General features: G+C 40.0%; 1 protein-coding gene across 4 annotated transcripts in view; it reads right to left on the reverse strand.

Moving 5' to 3' along the window:
* The window catches only part of lmo3 (LIM domain only 3), an 87884-nt gene that overhangs the window by 7653 nt on the left and 67687 nt on the right, over positions 1-12544 (reverse strand). For all 4 annotated transcript variants that reach the window (XM_003225955.4, XM_008118614.2, XM_008118613.3 and 1 more), the window contains exon 3: positions 4628-4753. In XM_003225955.4, coding sequence (XP_003226003.1) covers positions 4628-4753 — 126 coding nt within the window. The remainder of the gene's footprint in view (positions 1-4627; positions 4754-12544) is intronic.

A 12544-nucleotide genomic window follows, 5' to 3' on the forward strand; every position in this document is an offset into this window, starting at 1 on the left:
AGTACTTTTCCATTGAAAAGGCTACAGATGGATGAGAAATGTCAATCAGTGTCTACAGCTGGTGGTGGGTGGGACCAAATGGGGAAAAATGAGGGACTTGGAAGTATTCAATAGCTTTTCTTGTTCTCTCCACCACCTCTTTTAGTCTTTCTCTCCCTCTCTCCCCCAGTCCAGTTACAGGCAATTGGTACTTGTAAACACATATCAATTATTGTAGGATAGGATCTTTATGACCTGCAAGCTGCATGTCACTTGTCAGGGTTCCTTATGCATGCTTCTCCATGTAATTGGTTATTTACTGGCAAAGAAACACAGCACATTCTGCATCCAAATACAATCCAGGAGTGTGTGTCAGGAGCAACTTGAGAAACTGCTAGTTGCTTCTGGTGTGAGAGAATTGACTGTCTGCAAGGACGTTGTCCAGGGGACGCCCAGATGTTTGATGTTTTACCATCTTGTGGGAGGCTTTTCTCGCGTCCCTGAATGGATAGCTAGAGCTATCAGACAGGAGCTCACCCCACTCCCCAGATTCGAACCCCCGACCTTTCAGTCAGCAGTCCTATCAGCACAAGGGTTTAACCCATTGCACCACCAAGGGCTCCAGTCTATTATATTAGATTTGGATATATACATGGCTGGGGAGAATAAAAAAAACTAGTACAGGTAACTAGTAATGATATAATTCCAAGATATAATTCCACATTACCAAATATGCCCTACAATCCACAGCTGGGATGCTAGATCAGTTACTAACTATGCTTTAAATGCAGCATCTTCTACTTCTGCTCCCAATCTTGCCTTACTTAGCAGCAGCTATTGAGAGTAATGTTCTTCTGTCAAAAGGATTTGCAGAGTACTGACACTTCCACTCCTTCGTCCTAGTGATCTCCAGTGTGATAATCAGAAGCAGGATTCCGGTTACAATCCTGCTTGCATTGGAGATTACAGAAGATCTGCATTGTTTGTAGTGGTTGCTGACTGGTAAAGCAGAATTGGGGGGCTTTTGGATTCTGGCAATAGTGCCACAATTGTGAATATGTAGGAACCATTGATATGAAATAGTTACAGATGTGTAACTGTAGGTTACACATCTGGAACTGCAATAGTGAATTCCAGCCTACTTGGTTACCTATTTTTTGCTTCTCTTCCTACACCTATGGAGCCCTGGTGGCAAAGTGTGTTAAAGCACCGAGCTGCTGAACTTGCAGACCGAAAGGTCCCAGGTTCAGATCCCGGGAGCAGAGTGAGCCCCGATGTTAGCTCCAGTTTCTGCCAACCTAACAGTTCAAAAACATGCCAATGTGAGTAGATCAATAGATACCGCTCCAGCGGGAAGGTAATGGCGCTCCATGCAGTCATGCCAGCCACATGACCTTGGAGGTGTCTACGGACGACGTTGGCTCTTCGGCTTAGAAATGGAGATGAGCACCAACCCCCAGAGTCAGACATGACTGGACTAAACGTCAGGGGAAACCTTTACCTTTACCTTTACCTACACCTATCTCATCATAGTGATTTCTTCCATGTTGTCCCCACTTGTTTCTCATTTCTCTCCTTTCTCCTCTTTGCTTTGTAGCTTCATCTGGCACTTTCGTTGCCCTGCTCTTTGGCTTGTGTCTCCTGCATTCTCTCTCATTCCCTGCTTGGCATTCTGTCCTTCCTGCTTACACCTTGCCCTTCATCATACTTATTTCCTGTTGTGGTAAGGCGGAGTGTGGCATACATATGTCACCTCTATGTACGTATATTTTCTGAATTGTTGTTAACATTATGCTTAGGATGTTAGCAATATTTCTGATTATTTCATGGGGCAAACATCTACATTAGCACCATAAAATCATCTCTACTAGTGAGTATACATTCATACTGGTACTTGGTTCAATGCTGGGAATTGTAGTTTGGTGAGGTATCAGCACTCTTTGGTAGAGAAAGCTGAATACCTTGCAAAATTATAACTTCCATGATTCCACAGCACTTAGCTATGGCAGTTAAAGTGGTCTCAAACTTGATTAATTTTCCAATGTAGATGCATTCTTAGTCACAGAAACAGTAGCCACTTCTGCTTTATAAAGAGGGGTTGCTTTTGAAGCAAATTTCAAGACACACAAGTACAGCACTCTAACTAAATCTCTTTCCTATCACCTTCTGATGTGCTGTTGGTAACAAAAATTACCTGCCTTGGTTGACTGATAAAGATTAGCTGACTTCTTGCATTAAAGAAGTTTGTCTTATACGGGATGAAGTGACAAGACAATAACTAAGTGCTAATTGTGCATAACCAATGCTAAAGATATGCAGCCCCATTACGGCATACAATAAATGAAGCGAACAACAAGAACGTATTAGGCACTTTTAATAATGACACTAGAAAAGTGGTTTGGAGCAATGAGGATAGAAAAAGCTTTCGAGTTTCAATTCAAAAGAGTGTTAAACTATTTCTTACTTGAATGGATTCCTCTGGAAGGGTACGACTGACCTTATTTTGAATGCAGGCTCTTTAGTTCTGCACCAAAACAAGACTGATGTATAGCGACTGTAAATGGTCCTGTAACTTCTAATTGCTTAGCATTATTACATAGTTTAAACAGTGGTTATTACTTGTCTGATATTTTAATTTTCTGCACAACGTGATGAAAAAGGTCAATTTGGCTTTGTTTTAGAATGTAATTGCAGAAAGCTATAATTATGGCAGCTGCACAATTCGCATTGCACGAGGAACACTTGACTATGAAAAAAACTTACTATCTTGTTGCTGAACAAAGTAGAACAGCAGGGGCTGCTTCTATTATTTTACTGACTCCCTTTGGAGAAGGACAAATATGTATCTTTCTAATCCCTGTCAGTTGTTCATATTTTTCACCCTTAATTTAGTTCTCTTTTCAAGTTTAACTGATTATTCTCTGCCTTTATTTGAAATATTCATTTTTTCTTAAAATAATACCTAAATGCATTATCTAGAGAACTGTAAAATCAGGGGGCTAACTGTTCTGTTGAACCTATAAAGCAGGCAAAGAACTGCGGATTCATTGATTTTGCAAAGATGGTGTTCTTCAAACATCCCTACTCTCACAAGTTACCATATATACTTGTATGTAAGGTAGTCTCATGTAAAAGTTGAGAGCAGATTTGGGGCCAAAATTATGGATTTTTGATATGAGCCATGGATAAGCTGAGAGTCATTCCATGGAGAGAGGAAAGCACAAATGCCAGTTACTCCTGCCCACTGCTGCCATTTCCCTAAAAAGCCAAAAGTGGAGAAAAAGGAGTGACTTTTTAAGGTTCTCCCAGGATAGACCAAGCTCTCACTTCTATTTACAGAAGGGGATGATTCTTTTTTTCATAAATGGAAAGGTGCAGTGCTTACCTTGACCCATTGTTAAGCTGATCCATTTTTGAGGGTCCATTTTTGACTAAGCTTTCTAGACGTATACATGAGTATATACAGTAATTGTATTATGGGATCAATTCACAAGACTCTTAAAGTCTAGAGTTATGTGTTTTGTGCAGAAAATAGCATTTCCCATATTGAGTTGGAAGGCACGGCCAGTCATTTTTGACATGAAACAAGGTGGAGCAGATGAAGATGGAAACTGATACTGCTGGATTTGAGAACAAATCAATTCAGAGCTATTCTTACTAGAAGCCAAAATGGTTACATTGACCAAATCAGAAGACTGCATGGCTTACTGAAAAAGATGACAATATTCAGTAAAACTGAAAGCAAAATGGGGAAAAGGAAAGTTGCATTATAAGGGGATTGGCTCATTCGAGGAAATATGACTCATGTTTGCAAGACCTAAGCAGGGCTAGTGATACCTGGAGGTCATGGAGACCTTTCATTCATAGGGTTGTCCTAAAGTGAAGCTGACTTGATAGTACAACACAGAGAGTGCAAGGAAAGCTTCAGATTTTGCTTTAAGAGGCAAACATTTTAAGTTGACACTATCTGCTAAAGAATGTGGCATTCCAATTTTGGTTTTTCCCTTTTCCCTCTGTACTAGGAGGGAAAAGGGAGGGAACTTGGTAAACAGATTTCCAAAAATTTCAAATTCTGGAGATAATAAAAAAAGTTGAGTAAGAGAAAAGTACTGAGTCATAGCTGATCCAACAGTGATAAGGGACATGTGATAAGATATTTCACATTTTTCAACAGTCAAAACAGTAGATCCGGCTGTTTTGATAAAGCTGAAAGTTGCCATGACAGGAAACTCAACATGGTTATTGCTCAAATTTTCTTTCACTCTCCCATACATACTGATCACACATCATTACAAGCTTACATGAGGCTCAAACATAGTTTAGTGAAACTGTTGCTAACCAATGTTCGTTGGATTTACTCCTTGAACCAGGAGCAAAAAGTATTTCAGCATCATGTGAGAAGAGAAAAAGGGAGCAAACAACTCATGGTTCACATTTATTACATTAAATCATACAGCTTAACATTTTGTAATGATCACAATGGCACATGTGACATTGGCCCCAAATGGCCTAAACCATTTAGGGCCATTATCAGTCCAATCTGGTTGTACCTGGAGGATGAGAGCAAGAAATTGTGCCCATTGCCCTCTATTCCAGGTCTGTGCCAAGTTGGTTTTGCACATGGAAGGGGTCCAAGAAACCCTCTTACCTCTGATTACAAAGTTGACACGCAAAGCAGTCCAGGTGGTAAACATTGTCCTTGGCTCTCATCACCATCTCGAAAGCAGGGATGAGTTTGCTGCAAGCAGCACAGTTTCCTGTAACACCAAATAACCTAAAAGGAGGGAAGGGGAGACATACACACACAAAGAAGAGGGGAAAGAGAAGTTTGGTTGGGATTAATGTACATATTATTTGAAGATATAGTTTTTTTTTACATAAACAGATCATCCAGTAGTCACTCTTACATTATATCTTTTCAAGATGTATAGCACTAGCTGAGAGTCTACTTCAAGCACCCAGAGTGTAACATTCTGCCTATTGTCTTCAGTGTCCCTCACACCAGCATCTTTCAAACTGCTGCTATTAGTGGGGTGGAGAAAGGAGGAAAGAGAAGAAATTAAGGCAATGAAGCAGCTGATCTTAGCTTAAAGAAGGAAAGAAACAAGGACGTACTCATTGATTGAGTGCAGCCTCTTTTCCCTTTTCTTGGGAGACCAGAGCAGTTGCATCTCCATAATTTCAATTGCTTCCACTTCTTTGTCCTTCCTGTTCTCCCCCTCCCCAATGATAAGTCAGAAAACTATACACCCTCCCAGGACTTTGCAGCTGTGTATGAGGGCAGATTTTGGATAAACGATTTTAACAATTGTTTTATTGCTATTGATGTTTTACTGGTACAGTATAATTGTTTTATAGTCGTGTTACTGATATTGATTGTTTTATCGGGCTAGGCCCCATGTAAGCCGCCCCGAGTCCCTTCGGGGAGATGGGGTGGGGTATAAAAATAAAATTATTATTATTATTATTATTATTATTATTATTATTATTATTATTATTATTATTATAAACTGCATTAGGCAATGGAATAGGTCCTTGTGCCCCATTCAAAAAGATGCATATGAATGCATAAATCATACTTAATGGGCATATGTTCCGCTAACAGGATGCCCAACATTTGATTTCATGATGAGAATATAGTACCCCTGGACATATTGAGGTAATTCTATGTTAAGGTAGAAATAAAACACCCTAGTGCTTCTACGGTCATAAAGCTTTGAACAAGTTACCTGAAATATATGGGTCTATGGACCCTATCTTAATAAAATCAGCATCCTAGGATGCTTCTACACCATCTTCAGGATGGAGCCCCACGCTGGCCATCATACAACATTGTATGACTTCTGACAAAGGCGCCACCCCCAACTGGGGTGAAAACATCACCGGACACTTTCCCACCAACATGGGAGGCTTCCCGTGGTGTGCTGGCTCCAATGGAGCCAGGATGAGTCCTTGCCTGGAAGGCGATGCTTTCCCCATGTGATGGGGAAAACATTGCTAAGAAGGAGCTGCTCACAGAGTGACTGATTTGTCCCGCTGCCCTTCTCTTTTCTCCCAGATGCCAGGCTTTGTAATAAGGCCTTATGAAACATAATTTGGTATGTGCCTTTTCTCCCTAAGCATGAAATATATACATAAAACAAGTTCTTAGCATATAAGTCTAGGTTTCACTTAGCTGGTTCACTGGGGTGAACCAGCTAAGTATCACCACTGCTTCTAGAATATGGCATTCTGGGTTTCGTTCTTCTCTTTTCCCTCTGTACTAGGAGGGAGCTTGGTAAATAGATTTCAAAAAAGGAATATTTTCAAATTCTGGAGATAATACAAAAAGTTGAGTAGGTGATCCAACAGTGATAAGGGATATGTGATAAGGCATTTCACATCTCTCAACAGTCAAACTGTCCAAAATAGTAGCCTTGGCTGTTTTGATAGAGCTGAAACTTGTCATGAGAGGAAACTCAACATGGTTATCGTACTAGCAGTGGTGCCACTTAGCTGGTTCACCCCAGTTTATTCAAACAAGTAGTTAAATGTTGTTGGGGTTACCAAACTATGTATTTTGTGGACAGAAAATGAGATGTCTTGCTGCATTCTCCCTCTGCCAACTGGCAGGTGCTTTGATTCACTCCCAGCCACCCTCTTCAGCAACAACAAAAGCAGGAGCAGAAGCAAGCCCAAAACTTTCCTGGTTTTGCCACAGAAACACAAACTTCCAGGAAAAGGTAAGGAAGAGGAGAAAAGGCGAATTGGTTGTGGCCTCACACAGAATCCATCAGAAAAGGAAAGGAGGAAGAATGAGAGAGACCGAGAAAGGGATGGAGGGCCATCCAACCCAGGTCTTTCTTTTCTCCTCTGCTGTAGGCAATTCTACATTCACATAAGTTTCTCCAATGGTGAATCACACAATTCCTCAAAAATTGGGTTAACGTGTACACATTTTGAGAAAAAAAAAGACAAAACTGGTTGTTAATTATGGTACTGCCTCTTTATCCATGTTTTTGATATCAATGGTTCCACTTATCTGCGCCCCTTTAAGAAATCCCACCCAAAGCATTTGTAGACATCTTTAGTTCCTCCAGTGTGAATCTTTGCTAATCTTCCAATACAACTACAGTCAAAATATAGGGTTTGAAATTATCCATGGTGTCAGTTATCAATGGAAGGGGTGACTTGGATCATATCCTCCATTGATATGAGGCCGTACTGTACTTTGAGTGACAACATATGCGGAAAAGATGATTCACCTTGGATGTGGGGAGAAACATGAAGAAAAACCTCGATTTGTGTTAGCTGTTCAAAAATGGTATGGATTCAAGCGTAGCTGTGTCTGCTTGTATATGATGAAAATGGCTCCTCCGATTTTACTGTAAATATAGGCACCTGATGTAAAACCTTGGCCTCAGTGCTATTTATTTATAACACACATGCTTTAGTGTAAGAGGAAATAATACTTTGGTTCTGGTGGAGAGAAGCAACTATTCTAGTCATTTTTGACACCTAGTGCTAAAAGCTTTACCATTATTAAAGAACATTTTATGAAAAAGTCATTTAAAGCGTCAGAAAGCATTAGTGGTTCATGCACCTTACCACCCTGCACCATGGTTATAGCTATGATTATGTTATTCAAGTAGCCTATTAAAGTAAATGAGGCAGTCAACTATATATAGCCACATTAGGAGTACATTATACTGCAGGAACAATTTCAAATCTTTTCGAAAATGTTTTTAACTTTGGTGTTAACATTTTTTTCTCTTTGCAGAACAGGTGTGCATAACTCTGAACACACACACGCGCACACACATCCACACCAGCCACACACTTGTTTAAGGCATTTCCTCCCTAAACTGGTCTGTTACACATAATAAAATAATCTTACATACATCTAGAGAAATAATTCTAATATGGTGGGATTATAAACTTCGTGTGTGTGTTTTTAACTGCACACACTACCAATCTTTGAAACCAACTTTAATGTAAGCTTCTTAATACATGCAAATGGGGTTTTTTTTGCAAAAAATAAAGCAATGCTCTTTTCTGTGTATAGCAGTTAATGCCATTTTCAAGTATGATAGAAAATAGATGAAAATGCCACATCTGCTGCTTTCCTCTTTGCTCTTCAACATCAGGCTGACAGCAGAAAAATATAATGGCTCTCAAGGGAAACACTAAATTAAAAGCAGTTCTAAGCTAATGAATCCAAAGGTACTACAGTAGAAACCTTGGTTTGGCAACAAATACAAATGAATGCAAACCTTCCCATTCTGTAGACCTGAACCAGCTACACCAGAGTTGTGCTCTGATATCAACTCAATATGCACGTTTTCATAATACATGTGGCATGCTTATTTTTTAAAGTTTTGAACCATTTTCTACTGATTGTGTGATGTGCTGATTTTTTTAAAGTTCAGAGACAAACTAAAAAAAACCAGTTTTAATCATCAGTGTTTCTATATTCATTCTCTCCTGTTAGATTTATTATTCAAGCTCATGTCAACTTCATTTTCCTAATTGTGAAGACTGATGATTAAAATTATACATACATTCACAGAGAGAGAGACTCAAATTGAGAATTCTTTCTTATTCCATATTTTTGTTGCAAATGTTCTCAGACATGGGGTGCATCCATACTGTAGAATTAATGCAGTTTGATACTACTTTAACTGCTGTAGCTCGATGTTATGGAATCATAGAAGTTGTACTTTTACAAGATCCTTCTCTGAGAAATACAGCTGGAATCTCACCAAACTACAAATCCCAGGATCCTATAGCATTGAGATATATCAGCCAAAGTGATGTCGAATTGCATTAATTCTACTGTGTAGATTCACCAATGGTCTTCTACCAGGTAAGAAGCAAAGTGCTGAAACAGGCCTCATTAGGACTCAATTCTATTAAAGACAAGGTGAAACTGTTGCTCATAAAGAAACCAGAAATAGTGCTAGAAAAGATATGACTTGCATCTAACACTGGAGATTTCAGTTCATCCTTACATCCATCTTTGATTCTTCTTTGCACTTATCTAGAATTGCCAGTTGGTGTACACTACAGAAATTGATCCTCATTACAATGATTCCCAAACTTTGGTTCTCCAGTTACTTTGGACTTCAACTCCCACATGCCACAGCTAGCTTTGCCAACAATTAGGAATTCTGGGAGCTGAAGTCAAAACCACACTACTCTGTTTGAAGGGCTGTCCAATCAGAATCCCTTAGGTCAGTAGTGGCCTATCCACAGCCTTGATCAGGCACACAGGTCATCTGGCCTGATTTTGCCATTATGGATAAAATCACTGAATAAAAAAAATAGTTGCAACATTTTGAGTAGCATCCTATTCAATTTTTATGATGTTAACTAGACTTACAACTTTTGGAATTATGCTACTCACATTTATGATTGTATAACCATCGCCATTATTGCAATCCCTCCCCCCAAGACCCACCTTAAAAGTCTGGCAGCCAAACCAACCAGTTCTGCAGTACTGACAAGCATGATGAGATAGGATGGCATGTCCTGTCCCCTGTTGCCAAAGGGTTTTGGTGAGACAAGTAGATGTGATGGCTTCATGGCTATTAATGTGACTCTTGAATAGCTGGATTGGGAGATGGACCACAGCTATGTCATCATAGCTATATCTATCATACAGGATGTTGGCCTCCACCTATAGATTTCAGCTAGCACAGCTAGATGCCTGGTAACAGATGATAATATATTATTTTGCCCATCCACCTTTTTTTGATGATGAACTTTTTGTTTGATATCCAAGTGGTTACCCTCCAAGTGTTTGGGGATTTCAATCCCCCAAAGTCCCAGCCATCTTGGCCAACTGTCAGAAATTTTGGGAACTGGTCCAAAACTCCAGGGGGACCAAAGGTTGAGAACCACTGAGGTACAAGAAGTAAACTCAAAATATCACACTATTGTTATGTTCTAAGAAGTATAATGAGATTTGAGTAGGGTAATCACTAATAGCTCCAGCTCCTGCCAACCTAGCAGTTCGAAAACATGCCAATGTGAGTAGATCAATAGGTACCGCTCCGGCAGGAAGGTAATGGCGCTCCATGCAGTCATGCTGGCCACATGACCTTGGAGAGGTCTATGGACAACGCCAGCTCTTCGGCTTAGAAATGGAGATGAGCACCAACCCCCAGACTTGGTCACGACTGGACTTAACATCAGGGGAAACCTTTACCTTTAATCACTAAGAACGACCTCATCAGACAAGGCTTTTTTTTCGGTGGCATGTGCCAGTTCCACTGTAGTTCAGCCACAGAGCTCACCAGCTCCCATCCCATGATATACAGCTACTTCTGGAATGGCTCCATGGCTAAACTACAGCGGAACAGGTATATGCTGTGATGGCGGCAACGCAGGAGGTTTCCCATGCTGCAGCAGCAAAAATGTGGGCAAACCAAGCAGCAGACACATCCCCCATGAGATGGGGATTCGGGTAAGTCGGGCAATGCGGGCTGTGGGGTGATGGGTTCCTCACACCAGGCACTGCCAGATTCGCCATGATCCATGGCAATTCTGGCAGCGAATATGATAAGGTCCTATCAAGGAAGAAGAAATAAAGGTGGCTATCAACAACATAGCCAGAACTGCCGCCACCACCAGTTCCCAATCTAGAATATGGATTATCATTTGATCATAAAAAATCTTAGGCTCCTTCTACACTGCCATATAAAATTCAGATTATCTGCTTTGATCTGAATTATAGACTCATATAATCTAGTTCAAAGCAGACAATGTGGATTGTATGGCAGTATAGAAGGGGCCTTAGAGGTAACTGGCTTGCTCTTCTCTCCTCTCTGCCCAAACCAGTTGGGATGAGTGAAATAATAGGTGCCAACCCAGGGGACAGGGGGTCTTCCCCTGTCCCCTGGGTAAAGGTGGAACTTTGTTTAATCACCTGGAAGCTCTTTAAAGGTTGAAACCTTTATTGATTGATAAAAATGAAGTAGGCAAAAGAGCATCCAAAAAAGAAAGGAAGTATTCAGGTGTTCTTGAAATAGCTACCCAAGAAAGTTCCGAAATTGGAATGAACCACAAGGCAAGAACTCTGTGGCCTTCTATATATGGATGAATTGCAATTCCCAGCATTCCTCATCATTAGCTATATTAGGTAGGATTTTTAGAATCTGTGGTCTAACAAAACCCAAAGGGCCAACTATTTCTACTCCAGAATTAATATGTTACAAGCAACAGTGTTACCTATAACACAATGACTGGTACCTTATTATGTGAGTTATGACATTTCAAATTTGACTTAGGATACTGCAATTGTTTCATATTCTCCTTTGCAATTGTGGAACTGCTGTCATGACCAGAAAAGAATCCTTCTGCTGAAAACGGATATTATGCAACCACCTCTGTATCTGGCAGTGTGCTTGCTTATTGACCTATTGTGCAATAGGGAAGGTGTAATGGCTGTTTTCTACAATTCTAGTTAATCAAATGGTACCGTGGAGAAGGGTACAGATAACTATGCAACTTCATCTTGCTTCAAAAGTACATGCACTTGTGTAAAAGAACTAGCATGTGTATTTGACACCATCAGAACGCATGCCAGAATATACTCACTTTAAAGTGCCTCATCAAATAATTTTTCCTTTAACTAGGCAATGAAGAGATGGCAACATTACATTCCTAAGGAAGAGATATTCTAAAGTTGGAGTTCCAATAAGACAAAAAACTCTTTCTCTTGTGCCACGTAATGGACTTCCTTTAATAAGAGTAGATACAAGAGAGTCTCTTCAGAATGTCTTAAGATACTATCAGACCTTTCAAACAGAGGGGTACATGGCTTGGGGAGTTTCAGTAAGTCGACAAAAAAAGCATTAGCCTTGCCATGTGTGTGTCTTGGTAGTTAGTGCTGAAAAGTAGACTGAATTTGAACCTGGGGGCTTTACTGAGTTGAGTTTGGAAGTTTTATTATTGAATACTACTTTCAGAATCTACCAGCTGATATGGCTGCTGACAGAGCAATTTCTACGAGTATGTGCAACAGGAACAGAAGGAAACTGAAAGAACCTAGCTATTCAGAACACCTTAAAACCAATGGTCAGAGATTCTTCTTTACTGAGGCAGGGAAATATATAATAAATTTAGATGATTAAGGGAACCGCCTCTCTTTGCCCAGTATTGTAGGACTCCACAAATATTCATACAACCTGCTCAAAAGTTGGAAGCCTTAAGAGGCTTAAAACCCAAGGTGTTCTAATCTATGCATGAGATTCTTTGCAGTTATGATCCCACCTCTGCTCAAATGACCAGAATGTAGGTATACCTAGTGTTCATTCTGAAATTAGCTTTTTGTTTATGCAGAAAACCTAGTTTCCCATCCTACTACTATGATTCCTTATTACTGTTACTAATATTATTTATTAATATAACGCCACAATGCCATGTTGAAATTCTAGACCGAGTTCTTCTCTTCCACCGTCCCCAATTTCAATTGCTTTCTTTCCCTGAGCATTTATCAGCTACCTGATTAGAATTTGTTTCCACACAAACCATTGATCATCAGCCTATTACTAGGCAAATGACAGTTAATTACCCACTACAT

The sequence above is a fragment of the Anolis carolinensis genome, chromosome 5 (genome assembly GCF_035594765.1).
Source record: "Anolis carolinensis isolate JA03-04 chromosome 5, rAnoCar3.1.pri, whole genome shotgun sequence".
In the NCBI taxonomy this organism is placed as follows: domain Eukaryota; kingdom Metazoa; phylum Chordata; class Lepidosauria; order Squamata; family Dactyloidae; genus Anolis; species Anolis carolinensis.